Genomic DNA, 17,426 nt, shown 5'->3' with positions numbered 1-17,426 from the left:
CCCAACAGTTTGTTATGGGAAATCATTTATTCAAGTTGATAACATTTAGTATGAATAATAAATTATTATTCACTGGAAATTCTTTGTTTGAGTGAAAGAGTTAAGACTTTAACTCTACATAAATATACTATTAATATATTTAAATAAATGGTAAATGATTTATAATTTTTTTGATACATTTTACTTATAATTTAACGATACATTTGAAATTTATTACTTATTAATTTTTAAAACTCGACTTTAAAAATAAATGTTTTAATAATATAAGAAAATAATTCTGAGTAAAAGTTATAAAATAAATAGTTTTTCTTTCCATTATAAGCAGGTAAGCTTATAATGGAAAGTAGGAGAGAAGGTCTCTAGCAAAATGTTTTTGTGTTACTTATTTGTATTAATTAAAACTTTTATTTGTTTCATCTTATGAAGTTGTTTTATGATTTTCTTATTACAATTTTAAAAATTTTAAGTTTAAAATTATTGAAATTTTATTATAAAAATAGAGATCAGCAAAAATAAACAGTTATAATGATTGTGTAATGAAATGTAACTTTTAATATCTAAAATATAAGTATTTAGTAATAATAAATTACTATTTTTTAAAGTAATATGTAAAAAGATAATTATAGCATCTATTAGGAAATGCGACATTTAACATACATTTTAATGTATGTTTACTTGTACTTTTTAAAGTGTGCACCTACCCACCCGTAATGTGACACCAATAAAACTTAATAACAACAAATCCAACATTTTTATGCACAGAGGGATTATACATAAGATAAATTTTTGCTACTCCCTCCATAGTATATCTTAGCCATACTTATTTTTCCTGTTACATGACAGAGGTGTATCATTTCCTTAATAAAGAGTCATATCACAGAATATAAATATAGAATGAATACCCATAAAAATTTACACAGCCAATATAGAAAGATGATTATATCAATCACCCATTTTATATAGGTAAATCAGTGCGATTAAATTGCTAAATTTAAATGATGTTAACCTATCACAAATTTTAATAATAATAATTAAAAATGCCTTTTCCAATATTTTAAAAACTTATTTAATACATATTTCAATAATATATTTTGGGAAAATTCCACATTTGTTTAATATAAATATATTTTTATTTGTAATCACCAGGTAAAATTGATAATATTACCTACAGCAAAATATCTGCCACTTATTGTTTACATTAAAATGCGTTTTATTATTTTAAGAAACTTATTATTTTTAAAAATAAAATTAAAATTATTGAATTATATTTTAAATTTGGCGCTTCATTCAGAGCAATATTTTGAATCCATTTTAGATATTTATTTACAAACACATATCTGGTTTGAACACGCGAATCACCACAGTTCATTTCTTGATGAGACATACCTGGTAAATAGTAATAAGCATGACTTGTTACTCCAAGAAGAAAATCTTGGCAAATCAATGCTCCCCCACTATCACCAACACAAGCCATACTACTATTGGGTTCTGGACATAAGAAAAATTTCCACGATTCCTTAATGGCATTTGATACAATGGTGCTATAATATTTAAACATAAAAATGTAAACTTATTACAATTTTTTTACTAAAATAAAAATAGTATACTTATCGGATGGAAGTAGACAAGCATTTGGTCCATAGTTAACTTTTACCATAGCCAGCTGAGCTCCTTTTTTAGGGAAGCCAACAGTTTGTTTACCTATTCCTAATATAACACAATCTAAAGATTTTCGGTTAGGAATTACTTTAAAATTTTGAGATAACTTAGCATAATTGTTTATATTTTCAAATGGTCTGTTCATCTACGCAGAAAAAACAATATTGTCATTATTGTATAATGACTAATTTAACAAAAAAAAATTGACTATACTATAATGTTAAGTTGTGATACATAAAAGTCATTGTTAATTAAGTATTATGTTATTAATAAAAAAAATATATTATTAGCTAGATAAATCTTTTATTTTTTAAGATATTATACTTCAATAAATAAAATATTTTAATGTTCTTTGATATATATATTTACAATAATTTATCTAATATGAATATCAGTATATGTGTTTAATGAATAAATGAGTTAATATATAATAAAGAAGAAAAGTACAGTACATATTCAGTTAAGTGGAATTAATACATTTTAGCTTCGAAGCGAATCTGAGAAGGTATTAGTTGTACTATTATGTGTTTTTTTTTTATTTATTTATTTTTTTGTGTCTGTCACCACTTTTTCTCAGCTCTCATCGAACCGATTTCTTTCAATGATACGTCAAAAGATCACAAATCGTATCTAGTCGAAAACATTACCCTCAAAAATTGCAAAAATGGGGGAAACCTCTAAAAAAATTACAAATTTAAAAATCGCTAATTTTCGAAATTTTTTTTACTAAAAACTGCCGTAACTTTTTCAAAAATTAACATATTAGTATAATTTTTTTTTTATGAATGCATAATGTTTTTACCTATCATTTGATATATTTCTTTTGTAAATTTGACCCTTTATCTGGTCACAGGGGGGATTTAAAATAACAACTTTTTCACAAAAAATTAACTTTTTCAACTTAACTTTTGAAAGTGTTCCGGATGGTCTGACACTTTTATATATATCTTAAATAAAAGGTAATGTAATATACTTTATTATGAAAAAAAAATTTGACCTCTGGACTTGCCTTCGTGGTGAAAATAGACATCAAAGTTAATAAAAAATTACGATTTTTGTAAAATAATTCTTTTTTATATTTTTAACTTAATAATGCTATAACTTTTTGAAAAATGTATAGATTAGTAATTTTTGTTTTTTATAGATGTTTGATATCTTTACTTATCATTTGGTATATTTTTTTTGTAAATCTGACCCTTTATCTGCCCACAGGGGGGGATTTAAAATGACAACTTTTTCATAAAAAATTAACTTTTTCAACTTAACTTTTGAAAATGTTTCCGGAAGGTCTGACACTTTTATATATATTTTAAATTACAGCCAATGTAATGTACTTTATTATGGAAAAAAAAAAATTTGACCTCTAGACTTGTCTTCATGGTGAAAATTGCTACCGAATGCTATTTTTGTGTGAAAATTCTTGATTTCATAATTTACATTTTTTACTTTATAATGCTATAACTTATTGAAATGTGTAAGGATCAATACAATTTTTTTATGAGAAATAATATTTTTTAATAATCCCTTTTTCATTTGACATACTTTATCTTAATCAAGATATTAATAAGGAACTAGCAGATCATGTATCTTTTGGAATAATACACCAATTTTTTAAAATTAAACACTATCTAAAAATTTGCATCGAAGCGTTTTTTTTTTATAGTGATTTTAATCACTGTCAGATATCATAATACTTGATCCAACTATGCCACGTCACCACTGTGCCGCGACCCCCTGTGCTGGGTTTTTTTTTTTTATAAATGCTTGATGTCTTTACCTATCATTTGGTATATTTTTTTTATAAATCTGACCCTTTATTTGCCCACAAGGGGGGATTTAAAATGACAACTTTTTCACAAAAAATTTATACTTGATCCAACTATGCTATGTTTTTTTTACATGCATGGGTATTTTTCAAACCCTTCCTGTACTTAGGTTTTTAATTTTATATTTACCAAAAGCATACTATACGAAAACTTATTGCATCTAGTATACTTTATTAAAATCAGCGTTTATAAAAAAAATTATAGCAGATTTAAAATACAAAATATTATTTGAAAATAATTTTTTACAATAGCATAATTCTCAGATATTTTTCTAATTTTTTAAAATTGAGGTTGAATTTCCAATAAATTCGTTCTAGTGATAATTGAGAATTTACATGGACAGACACATATAGCACATAATAGTTAAAACAATATCTTGTGAGCTGTGCATTGAAACTAAAAATATATTTTTGTCTATATCAATAATTTTTTACTTTCATTAAACACAAATCAGCTATCATTGAAAATTCATTGTAATTTGGATGTTTGGTGAATTCTACCACTGTTCTAATATTTTCAAAATTTATTTTTGGACCACTCCGAAATACCTATTATGTAAATTTAAAAATTTTAATCTTTCTAAAAAAAATTATTATTGATAAAACAGTAAAAGTTATAAAATAAATTAAGCAAACTACAAAACACTAGTGAAATGTTTTATTCCCTTAATCATAATTTACTAATAATAAATTTTACCTCTACAGATTTGAAAGTTGATATACAATGAGCAGCTGTTAATACATATAATGGTGATAATAAGGTACCAGTACAGTAATCAACTTTTTTGTCGGATAAAACAATTTTCAGACCAACAACGAAAGGATAGCTATTTGGATTGAAAAATATTCCATTTGCAATCCTGTGGAATCTACTGTTAAGTTTGACCGATTGATTTTGACAAATGACAATCAACCCAAACCATAAAATTGATGTGATTAATATACTCATTAAAAGAAATATATCGAATTCAATTAACTATCGATAATTGATCGAACTAAAAGTGTAACATTTTATCAATGCTACACTCGAATTAAGTCTAATAAATTATTTTTGTGACATTTTAGCTAAACAAAACATGATACTAAAGATAAATACTCAATAGTTTAAATATTACTATAATATAAAAAAATATTATTAAAGTATATTAAATTTACAATCTCAAAATAAATGTTTATTATTTAAAGATAATGGTATCGATGGCAACAAAATGTTTTTAGAAGAAAATTATAAAAAAATATAAAAAAAAACATATGAGAAATGAAATAAATTTCAATATAAGTAGCTAAATGTGTATTTTTGTGTTAAATTAATCTTCTATATGAATTTTGTAAAAGTCGTACAAAAAAAAAAAAACATAGAAAACGTAAACTCATAATACACGTTGTACTTAAAAATATTTTGTTATAAACATCGTTTGAATTTAGTCTTAAATATTGTTTTAGTTAAGCACTAATGATAGCACTCTTATTTACCTTGTTAAAATTAAAATGATCAAGAAATGTTTTATTCTAATTTATATGCAACACATGTTACATTTATTTGACATAATTATGACTATAATGAAATATCGCAGTGTTATTAATGCTTCATGCATTTTAGTTTTTCTCTGTTTTATGTACATATAGACTATATTTAATAATTATAATTATTTCGATTGTTAATTGTTGGAGAACATGCATATTCGTGAACAAATTATCTTAGTCTGAAAATTATTAACAATTGCGATATGGTATACACATTAACTGTAAATTTATTTAATAACTTTATTTAAATCATTATAAAAATTAAGTTTTTTTTCTTCAAAAAATATGTTAAAAAATTATTAAAAATGAAAAACACATTTAAATAAATTAGTGTTCTTTTATTAGAAATGCATTTATTCGGTGAATTTGCAAAATGGTGCCCTAAAGTAATTTTGATTAACTTAACAGGTATTGTTTTGATATGAAACCTGGTACCTGATTCAATTTAGTATGGACTACAGTTACTTTAAGGAATTAAATACTGAATAAGACAAACATTGACTTTTTATGTTTTACATTTTTAATTTCTTGGAAATAATGTTGAATTCCACTAATCATTTTTAATAAATTGCTATTTTATCATGGTTTTATTGTTTCATTGTTAACTCATTGAGTAGTTTCAATAAAAAGAGAAATTCAGTTGACAAATAATGAAAAATCACGACTTTACTTAATTTTTTAATTTTTATATGACTATTGTTATTTGTTACATTTGTACTTTCAATGGTTAGCACGCGTTAATGTGTCTGTGTTTGTGATACCTTGGGATGTCGTACAGACAGCGCTGCAGAAACTAAGGGAAAACGGCAAAAACTTTTGAGAATCTAGTGTGCCATTAAATTTGCTGCGGGTTAGTCGCTAGTGGTGGAAGTACTATATTGTCTCCAGTGTAAAGATTTTTACGTTTCGCGAGTAATTGTACTTGTCGGATACTGTTTTGGAAATATTTTTAAAACAAATAATGATTGATCGCGTAGTTTTATTTAAGTGATATTGTTATCTTTTAATGAATAATTTTAGTGTTACCAATGTTTTAAATGATAATGAGATATGGCAGTAAGTTTAGATTTATGGATAATTAATTTTAATTTTTCACCGTTTAAGACTTAAAAAAACGAAAAGAGAGTTTATTTTGAGTTATTAAAGGAAACTGTACCAAGAACTATTTATCGTTATACTTATTAATCTTCATGAATCTTTTTTAGTTAAATTTTTAAAGTAAAATTAGCCATAAACTTTTTAAAATAAATACGTTAATACTTTGAAATAATACATCATTTTTAGCGTTATGGATAGTAAGGTGCGCCCCAAAAATTTGATGTATGATAAAAGTTTTTTTTTATTTATACATACTAAAAATAAAATTAAGGCTGAAAAAATTATTATAGTTATCTTTTTCTACTTTTATTTGATTGAACACGGCATTTAGTGTTCGAAGTGTTACTTAAGTTAATTACATAACTTAATGAAATTAATTTTTAATACATTCCTTTTAAGTTTAATCTATTTCAATATTTTGAAATTTCTTTATCAATCAAATATTTTGTATAAAAATCTTCCATTGTAATTTTTTTATGAATGATTTCATTGTATTCTTTAGTTTATTGAAAGATTAATAAAAATAAAAAATTGACGATCAATAGAACCATTTTTTATTATAAGTATGAATAAACGTATATTATTTTATTGGTAATAACAGACGAAATTTTGTGTTATTAATTAATATGCTAAGAAAAAAATAAACAATAGCTATTTTAATTTTAGGGTTATTTCTTAGGGTTCCTCAATACATATACAATTTTCAATTTATTCCTATTTTATAGTGTAGAACACTGCCGTCTTAAGGAATGGCAGCTTGGAAATTTTCCCCATTTTAAATTTTAACGAAAACTGAGGTCGATCAATCCACTCTTTTTAATAGAACCACTCTTCTAGTAAGCTCATTCAGCCTGAGTAGCCAATTTATAATAGCCTGAAAAATGTAGTCAAAATTAATTCTTATTCAATGAAAAAAAAATTATATTAATGTTCTCTGATTATTTTGTTGATAACGTTTAAATCTTAGTCATTAACATTATATCCTAAAACTATTTATATGCAATTTTAAAACCTACAAACGAACGTTTTAAGCAAATAGTCTGTCAATAATTTTTTTGGTTCAGGTTCTGGTCCTAACAGCCACAATATCAATAGTTTTTATTAAAATATCTTATACAATTAATGTGTACTTTTTCATAAGGTCTCTTGCTTGTATGTAGTTAGTCCCATATAAATTTATATAACAGATAACTACTTTCCATAATTACAATTTAATGTTATAAATAATTTATTTGTTTAATATAATTATTAAATAATTTCAAAAAATATTTTCGTGATAAGTAGTTCAGTAAAAAAATAAATAAATTAAATAAGATTTTATCATAAATTTTGTTGATGATTATAGATATCAGTGGCTTTATTTAAGTTTTGTCGGTAAGGTTTTATGTACAAAGAAAATTTATCCTATCTTTAAGTGTAATAAAGAAACGACATGAATATAAGGAGATGTGAGGTTGTATTTTTTAATTAAATATATCTTAACTATAAACGTGGTGAACAAATTCTATCGAATAAGTCAGAAATAGATTGAACTAGTAACTTTACACATTGACAGAAACACTAGAAGCCAAATTTGTATGCCTAATTCATCATACAAATTGATTTAATAAAAACAATTTTTTCGTTAGTTTTTATAAACTAAATATACTTTTTATAATTATAATATTTAAAAATCATAACCATAAGTTTAAAAATTATAGAGGGCATTATTGTACAAAATCTTTTGTTAAATGTAAGACTGAAGATGGTCCAAAGAAGAATTCTTTTGTTGAAACTTGGCAGTTATTTTACACGGGTTTTTTCTATTAAATATTCTCTTTACTTTAACGGAGATGTTTCCAACCTCGACCTTTTTACAGTGGCTACGTTATGTGTTTATATAATAAAATAATGTATACCTTTATTAGAATAATAAATTCTTTATTCGATTTATGAATATGAAAATAGGAATTCACTTTTCCGTTTGACTTGAAGGCTTTCGACGTTTCAAACATTTTAATCACACGGTTAGCCATTTTTATATGAAAACTTTTAGAGTTTCCTTTGTTAGGCCCGTGAAAATTTCCTGTTTGTGTAAACCAAATACATTTTTCAAGCGAATGTACCAGTAGTTGGTTGTGTATTCATTATTGTTGTTTATGATATAGACTTTGAATATTTACCGTAAACTCAGTCTATCAAATTATCTCTAAAGTCTTGTTTGTAAAATATTAAAATGATAACAATAAAAAAAAAAAACAAAAGCTTAACTCCGCTGTAAGAGATTTACACATTATGAATGCTATATTTCAATAAATTAAATAGTATAGAATATGATTTTTTTGTATTTCTAACATTAATTTTGGCTGATACTCAATATTGCTTAAGTAAAATGTTCAAAAATAAAAATTATCGTTGCAAAAAAAAAAACGTTATGAAATGAAATAAATAAAGGTCGAGAATTTCATTGAAATCCCTAGAGTACATTGTCGGTCATACATGTCTATTATTGTTAAGTCCCGGCAACGGGTCCGGCATTTAAAGGTTGACCTCCACAGTCATTGCCAAAGCGATAAAATAAACCAGATGGATATCTCAAAATTTCATTTCGGACGTGTATGAATGACATATAATAGGTTGGTAATCTATTTCTAAGGTATAGTATTGGATAGTCAAAAAAACTTATTAAAAGACCTATTTTTATATCACAGCTAGTTAAAAATAAATAAATAGAAAATAAGCATGCAATGCATTTAATAAATCTTACAGTAACTATAATAGTTGTAAAAATATTATAAGGAAATAAAATAACTTTTTCACTATGCTATATCAAATCAATATGTTTTGTTTTATAATTCACAGTATCGTTTTAAAATTAATTAAAAACTATAATTTTTTTGTTTTGCTTCATCAAAATCTGAGTCATTTTTATCAGTTATTTTGTGAGATATATTTTGAAATTATTTTCATAATCAGTCAGTAACACATCGCGCCTCAAAACGTTAATTGAGGTTCGATTTTGTTGCGCTGAGCTATGTAGGTTTTCTCTTTCTCTCTGCACTAGCAATAACTTTTAAAAAGACATTAAACATAATTAAAAAATAATCATTAGATAATCATAATCTAGGTAGAAATCTATGCATTGAAAACTTAAAAAGTTTTAATAGAACTTTGTTATTTTTATAATATTGTTTGTATATTTACTAATTTTATGATTATGTTTTGATTTATTTTATATAAACCAAAAATATGTCCATATTTAGGAAAAGCCAGGGTGGTTAATTTTTTTGGAGTGCTATGATAGTGAAGGTGTTTTCACCGCACATTGTGTAATAAGTACTAAGTTTAATGTTTTGACTATATAATATTGTAAAAATGACTTAGAAAAAATCATATCTTCCCCAGCTTTATTGTTGACAGAGGTTTGCAGGGAAGCATTTTTATAGGACGAACTCTACCATAACTTATAATACACTGTGAAATATCTCGATGAAAAATATTTTTCAAATTATTATAATTGCTTCGATTAAAGGTTTGAATCCATTGTAATATTCTATAAATAAAACTTAAAAATAAATCCCAGCACAGTGGGGATGTGACATAGTGGGGTCAAGTATAATGTTATCTGGCATTGATTAAAATCACTATCATAAAAAACGCTTCGATGCATATCTATAGATAGTGTTTAATTTAAAAAAATTGGTGGATTATTCCAAAAGCTACATGATCTCCTATTTCCTAATCTATATCCTGATTACAAGTTTTACGATTAATAAGTGTAATATATGAATAAATCTACAATTCGTTACTTTTTTATTACTTTAATGTTCTTTAATTTGAGTATAAGATATATCAATTATTAGATCAATTAAATTTAAACATTTTTAAATAAGTAAATATAATTCTAAATCATTTTACCAAATACAGACATATATTTATAAAATTTGTATTAAAAAAATTTTATAAATAAAAATGAAAACCAATATAAAATACTGATTATAAATTTTTCATTGATAAATGTAAGATGCGCAATGCAAAGCATTAGTCATATTACGACATTCGCCCTAATTTTTTTATGAGTGTTGTGCCCTCATAACTATTGTTTAACATAGGCAAAAAATTGATAAAATATAATAAGAATAATTGTATAATAAAAGTTGATTAATAAATTTAGTATTTATGATATATAATGATTATTATATGAATATTAAATATTCGTAGATAATATAAATATTTAAAAGTTAATAACATGAGCAATTGCATTTGAATGATAGATTAAAATAAAATATTATAGAATACAAAAAAAAAAAATAACAGTGCGATAGTATATAAGTATGTATAGTGACAAATATAATATTAAAAGATTAGATAATGTGTCATTTTAGGTTACATCATGTAGAAATAACAATAGCGATAATACTAATTCAAAAGATTGCGTAAAAAAAAAAAAATATATATATTATGTTTTCTGATAAATCGTTTTCCTGTTCTCTCCATACATAGTAATAGTCATTTAAAATAATAAGTTCATACTTTTTCGTTCTTCAAGAATTTTTGTTTTTGTAATTATAAGGTATTGCTATTTGGTTCTGTAAATGATAATTATAGAAGTGCTATTCGATGTGAAAATCTATGATTTTTCTTTGTTTTTGGACTTCACATTTTTAGTTGGTATAATTGTATATTTCTTTTGAATTCATGAACATCAAATTCAAATAAATTTTGCAAACACAAATAGTTTTCATTTATTTGTTTTTCTTCATATGTACTGATATTGTATGAGCACTATATTCCTTGGTTTTTACTGATAATTTGAATTACGAAGCCTTCATCTGGTGAAGCTGATTCATCATTGCTGAACTAATTATTCTAACCACCACTACTAGTATGCAATGCATTTTCTTAATTCACATTTTTTGTATTTAATAATGATTTGAAATAGCTGAAACTTGCTTTACAATTGTTATGTTTTTACAAAATTATTTGTTTTACGATCCCATTATAAAATTACAATTACTGATTGTACAAATAGTACAATTTTGTGAAATATAAAATTCATATTAAGACATTCAATGTTTACATGCAGACATGATGTCATTAAATATGTTTAATATAATAATATTAAATATGGTAAATGAATCTTTCATTAACTCATTTAAATCATTAATGAAAGTTTTGCTTTCATATGATTTTGTATATTTATAATAATTTATAAATTATGAATAATTTACGTATAAGTAATATAATGTGTAATATTTATTTGAGTTAAAAATAGAGAAATTATAAATAAATATTGATATAAAATTTTTTTTTTTTTTTTAATGATCATAAAACAATGTTAAAAATTTTTTTTTAGTGATAATAACAATTATATTAAATATTAACCTCCAGGGTCAAAAATAAAATTGGCATGCTTAATTCAATTCCTTTTTATGATGTATTTAACAAAAGAATGTTTGTAGTTTTCAAAAGACCAAAAATATTTATTTAAATAATTTTGAAATATACTTTTAGAATATTAAATGTTTCTCCTAAAATTAATATTTTTCATATAAGAATTTAAGTCATAATTGTAAAGTATAGGTTTACTTAATAAAAATGAAATCGTTTTATTGAATATATTTTGCAAACTTATAGTTTTAAAATCTTGAGTTATTTTTTTAGTATTACGAATGTAATAAAAATAAGTCGAATCTAATTTAAAACGACTTGATGGTTTCACATATACCTGTAAAAACTTACAATGGAATTGAATAAGGTTAAAATTTTGAAATTTTTCAATAGTATTGACATAATCTTTGCACGTGTACATGAAAAATATATTCTATAAGTACAATAATAGTTTAAAGAAACTTAAACAGTTCTGGTGCATGTTTTTAACTTCGTTGTAATGCAAAAATCTTTTAATTCAATTTCTTTAGTATACTTACAGATACCCATGCCTTCAGTATTGTGCTGATGTATCTGAACTCAATGCAGAGTTCATCTTCAAAACGATAATTACAGGTCCAAGGTTGTAACTATACTGTAAATATACTGATGTACATAGCATAGTATGCATGGTATTTGGAAATACATTTTAAAATTAAAATCTATTGTATCATACGGAATTATTATTTGTAAGGTATACTTACACAGTCTATGCGCTGTGAAAAATAGCCAACAATTTAATATAATTTAAAAAGTATTTATAGTATCACTAGTGATGTAAAAACCCATATTTTTTTCGGAGGTATAATACGCATTGAAAAAATAATCAGGACTTATATGATTACATAACATCTAAATCTGTCACTTGGAAAACAAAAATAAGTAAAAAAATATAATTTTGCAAACAATTGTTTTGCGTCTAATTCAAACAGCAAACAATAAATACGATTTCAAATATTAATTCTTAAAAATTTATTTATAAAAATAAATATTTTCAACATCATCAAGTAACTTTTGTCATCATTTGTCTACTCAATAAAATCTAGTAATATAAATTAATCGAATATTTTTCATATTTATTCATAAGTAAAATTTTTGTTGACCCATTTTAAAATCGTATATTATTTGTAAGGAGTAAATAAAAATATAACATTAGTAAAAAAAGAAAAAATATAAAAACTTAGACTTTAGATAATTGGGGGGAAGAATTTTTTTTAAGCTATGAATTTTATAATATGAAATACTTAAAGCAACGGGGGTATTGTGACTCTTTTACTCTAATAAATGATCCCTCTCTCTTTCTTACCACAATGACCTCGTTCATTTATGGTGTGTACTAAAATAAGTAGTATATTTTAATATTAGGTAAATATTAGTAAGTATAAAGTTTTAAATCAGAACTTGGATAAATGTGATACACCAATTGTTTGCCCAGATTTTTATTTCTATTCTTTTACTTGGCGTATTTTTACAGTTTTAATGTAGTTTCTGAGGTTTATCAGTATAACTTAATTATTAATTATTATTATATATTTCACTTTATTAAAACAATGACCTGAAGAAAATTATTTATTTATTTTTGGAATCGAAAGCTAAGATTAAAGTGATAGTTGTCAAAAATTAAATCCTAAATTTATAAATCATAATTGTATTCACAACTTTGTCTACTATGAAATAATAGATTGTTGATTATTTTATGAAGATTGGTGGTCCTACTTAGATTGCTATTCAACTACAATATAAATTACAACAAATATTTTAGTCTTAAATAAAATGTAGAATTAATATATTTAATTACCATACAACACATCCCTCAACCGAATTTGTTTTTTTTTTAGACTGAACGTCCCGAAAATGCATGACAAGTTTTCTTAAAACCCAAATAAATAAAATGAAAAATAAATTAAGTCATATAAGAACTAAAGTATTTAATCCAAACTTTTGCGAATGATTAAAATGTATTTTAACTTTAAAACTCAATTAATTTGTTAACATTTTTTAGATTTATTTATAATATCAATTTTTACACTATCCACAGTGTAACCATAATGTTTCATTCGATATATTTTTTTTTTCATAAAATTCGATGTTAAAAATTTGTCAAATCCGTTTGAGTATAGAAATTATTTATCACTTTTATTGAATCTTACCAATCCATACTTTACAAATACATTGTATAATTTACTTTTGCAATTTTTCTAGGAAAAACGAAAAACTTTTTAGAATATAGTAAATTTTCCGTCGTAAACTGTATATTTTAAATACTACATTTGTTTTTTTCGACAATTCTGCAATTGGACATTTGGCGCGCTTTTACCAATTTTTTTAGGCTCCCCTTTGAGCAAAAAAAATGTCATAATTAGTAGAATTGCGACCGCGGCACATATGTTTTCCCATTATGAGTAAAACATAACAATTGCAACCTTTAGGCGACAAAATTTACGTAATATCAGGTTATCATGATGTTTCGTAAAAATTTTCCACCCCTTAAAATGAGCCATAGATTTGCCGCCGGAGCTAAAAGGTAACATTTGATCCCCCAAATGCAAATATTGTTTAGGGTGATCGAATTTGACTCCGTTTTGCAATATATTTCAAATATAAAATGATAAAAATAGATTTGAAATTAGTGATTTTAAACAGTAAAATAGAAGTTATAAACACAATAAATATCTAAATGATTCATCAACTAATAATTCATAACATTTTAAACAATATATAAAGTAATATGCTTAATTATTTTTATTGACATATTTAAAGTAGTTATGACTTTCAATATTTTTGTAAAATTTTTTTTCTCATAAAAATAAAAATTTTTGTTTATAAAATACCGCATGTACTTTATATCATCTTACTGATTCCCTCAGCCATAATGACGTTGTGTTAGGTCGACAATCGGTGTAAAAATTCTGTTAAATCATTATAAGGCAGAGCCAACCCCATTTAGTTGTAATAGAGATTAAGGAGATAATGAGCGCTTGTGTATTTTATTAATTTGTCTAATACAATATTATAAAAATTACATTATTATTTGTATATAATTGTTCAATTTATATCACTGAGTATCATAAAAGTTAAAATATATATTTAACCAAGAGAAATATACCTATAAATAATATCGTTGTTCGACTTTTATGTAATTTTCTTATAAATANTAAAATCTAGTAATATAAATTAATCGAATATTTTTCATATTTATTCATAAGTAAAATTTTTGTTGACCCATTTTAAAATCGTATATTATTTGTAAGGAGTAAATAAAAATATAACATTAGTAAAAAAAGAAATTGGTAATTGGGGGGAAGAATTTTTTTTAAGCTATGAATTTTATAATATGAAATACTTAAAGCAACGGGGGTATTGTGACTCTTTTACTCTAATAAATGATCCCTCTCTCTTTCTTACCACAATGACCTCGTTCATTTATGGTGTGTACTAAAATAAGTAGTATATTTTAATATTAGGTAAATATTAGTAAGTATAAAGTTTTAAATCAGAACTTGGATAAATGTGATACACCAATTGTTTGCCCAGATTTTTATTTCTATTCTTTTACTTGGCGTATTTTTACAGTTTTAATGTAGTTTCTGAGGTTTATCAGTATAACTTAATTATTAATTATTATTATATATTTCACTTTATTAAAACAATGACCTGAAGAAAATTATTTATTTATTTTTGGAATCGAAAGCTAAGATTAAAGTGATAGTTGTCAAAAATTAAATCCTAAATTTATAAATCATAATTGTATTCACAACTTTGTCTACTATGAAATAATAGATTGTTGATTATTTTATGAAGATTGGTGGTCCTACTTAGATTGCTATTCAACTACAATATAAATTACAACAAATATTTTAGTCTTAAATAAAATGTAGAATTAATATATTTAATTACCATACAACACATCCCTCAACCGAATTTGTTTTTTTTTTAGACTGAACGTCCCGAAAATGCATGACAAGTTTTCTTAAAACCCAAATAAATAAAATGAAAAATAAATTAAGTCATATAAGAACTAAAGTATTTAATCCAAACTTTTGCGAATGATTAAAATGTATTTTAACTTTAAAACTCAATTAATTTGTTAACATTTTTTAGATTTATTTATAATATCAATTTTTACACTATCCACAGTGTAACCATAATGTTTCATTCGATATATTTTTTTTTTCATAAAATTCGATGTTAAAAATTTGTCAAATCCGTTTGAGTATAGAAATTATTTATCACTTTTATTGAATCTTACCAATCCATACTTTACAAATACATTGTATAATTTACTTTTGCAATTTTTCTAGGAAAAACGAAAAACTTTTTAGAATATAGTAAATTTTCCGTCGTAAACTGTATATTTTAAATACTACATTTGTTTTTTTCGACAATTCTGCAATTGGACATTTGGCGCGCTTTTACCAATTTTTTTAGGCTCCCCTTTGAGCAAAAAAAATGTCATAATTAGTAGAATTGCGACCGCGGCACATATATTTTCCCATTATGAGTAAAACATAACAATTGCAACCTTTAGGCGACAAAATTTACGTAATATCAGGTTATCATGATGTTTCGTAAAAATTTTCCACCCCTTAAAATGAGCCATAGATTTGCCGCCGGAGCTAAAAGGTAACATTTGATCCCCCAAATGCAAATATTGTTTAGGGTGATCGAATTTGACTCCGTTTTGCAATATATTTCAAATATAAAATGATAAAAATAGATTTGAAATTAGTGATTTTAAACAGTAAAATAGAAGTTATAAACACAATAAATATCTAAATGATTCATCAACTAATAATTCATAACATTTTAAACAATATATAAAGTAATATGCTTAATTATTTTTATTGACATATTTAAAGTAGTTATGACTTTCAATATTTTTGTAAAATTTTTTTTCTCATAAAAATAAAAATTTTTGTTTATAAAATACCGCATGTACTTTATATCATCTTACTGATTCCCTCAGCCATAATGACGTTGTGTTAGGTCGACAATCGGTGTAAAAATTCTGTTAAATCATTATAAGGCAGAGCCAACCCCATTTAGTTGTAATAGAGATTAAGGAGATAATGAGCGCTTGTGTATTTTATTAATTTGTCTAATACAATATTATAAAAATTACATTATTATTTGTATATAATTGTTCAATTTATATCACTGAGTATCATAAAAGTTAAAATATATATTTAACCAAGAGAAATATACCTATAAATAATATCGTTGTTCGACTTTTATGTAATTTTCTTATAAATAGATTTAAGAAAAAATGCACTGTGTCGTTGATACAGTAAACGACAAGTGAAGCCATTTGTTATAAGTTGTTAGCAGTTATTTGTCGTTTACAACCAGTGACAACCGCCACTTATATCTATTTCCTTTTGTTTTATTTTCTCAAACAATTGATGATAAATATATTGAATTTNCTTTTGTTTTATTTTCTCAAACAATTGATGATAAATATATTGAATTTAAAAAATAAATATACGACTTTATCTGATGATGTAAACCTATTTTCCGTAATATTCTTAATAAATAATAAAAGAGAGTTTTTGTTTACAAATTTTATGTTATCAGTTCATTGTATAAATTTTTTATTTCTGATAAATATTTATTTTAACTAATTGAACTAATTGAATGTCATAGAATACTTTTACTTGGTCGATTTAAATTATTTTTCATTTCGTTTTCGAAATTAATCTGTTTAACAAATACATATTTAAGTAAATAAAAGTAATATTTTTAAAATTACATTTGGATGTTGTTTGATAAAAAGTTTTATCAGCTTATTATAAGAAATCATATTAAACTTTTTTAGTAAGCACTGTAATGCATTATTTTAGCTTCGATGCGAAGCTGAGAAGGTATTGGTTTTACTATGATGTGTTTTTTTTTTTTTTTTTTTTTTTTTTTT

At 24.0% G+C, this 17,426-nt stretch overlaps 2 protein-coding genes across 3 annotated transcripts in view; one reads left to right on the top strand and one right to left on the bottom strand.

Annotated features, from left to right (window-relative positions):
• Nucleotides 1-1,186: 1,186 nt before the first annotated feature.
• LOC126895146 (kallikrein-6-like) lies at nt 1,187-4,568 on the bottom strand. Its single transcript, XM_050666677.1, has 4 exons — nt 4,182-4,568; nt 3,920-4,033; nt 1,608-1,804; nt 1,187-1,541 (listed from the first exon to the last, which is right to left on the bottom strand). Exons 1-4 carry the CDS (start codon nt 4,431-4,433, stop codon nt 1,214-1,216), a joined length of 891 nt encoding a protein of 296 aa, XP_050522634.1. The 5' UTR covers nt 4,434-4,568; the 3' UTR covers nt 1,187-1,213.
• A 1,256-nt stretch (nt 4,569-5,824) lies between these two features.
• The window catches only part of LOC126895145 (protein amalgam-like), a 181,079-nt gene continuing 169,477 nt past the window's right edge, over nt 5,825-17,426 (top strand). For both annotated transcript variants that reach the window (XM_050666675.1, XM_050666676.1), the window contains exon 1: nt 5,825-6,064. The gene's annotated coding sequence lies outside the window, so the exon portion shown is untranslated. The remainder of the gene's footprint in view (nt 6,065-17,426) is intronic.

The sequence above is a fragment of the Daktulosphaira vitifoliae genome, unplaced genomic scaffold (genome assembly GCF_025091365.1).
Source record: "Daktulosphaira vitifoliae isolate Bord-2020 unplaced genomic scaffold, ASM2509136v1 Scaffold_1, whole genome shotgun sequence".
In the NCBI taxonomy this organism is placed as follows: Eukaryota; Metazoa; Arthropoda; class Insecta; order Hemiptera; family Phylloxeridae; genus Daktulosphaira; species Daktulosphaira vitifoliae.
The sequence above is the reverse complement of the archived record's forward strand: the minus strand, read 5'-3'. Positions and strand labels throughout refer to the sequence as shown.

What these genes read in the sequence shown, in the direction of transcription:
- LOC126895146 (XM_050666677.1), bottom strand. Translation starts at nt 4,433, where the DNA reads ATGAGTATATTAATCACATCAATTTTATGGTTTGGGTTGATTGTCATT. An exon ending in CTGATTTGTGTTTAATGAAA is followed by an intron (nt 1,805 to 3,919) that starts GTAAAAAATTAT and finishes TTTTCTGCGTAG; the next exon opens with ATGAACAGACCATTTGAAAA. An exon ending in TGTCTACTTCCATCCGATAA is followed by an intron (nt 1,542 to 1,607) that starts GTATACTATTTT and finishes TAAATATTATAG; the next exon opens with CACCATTGTATCAAATGCCA.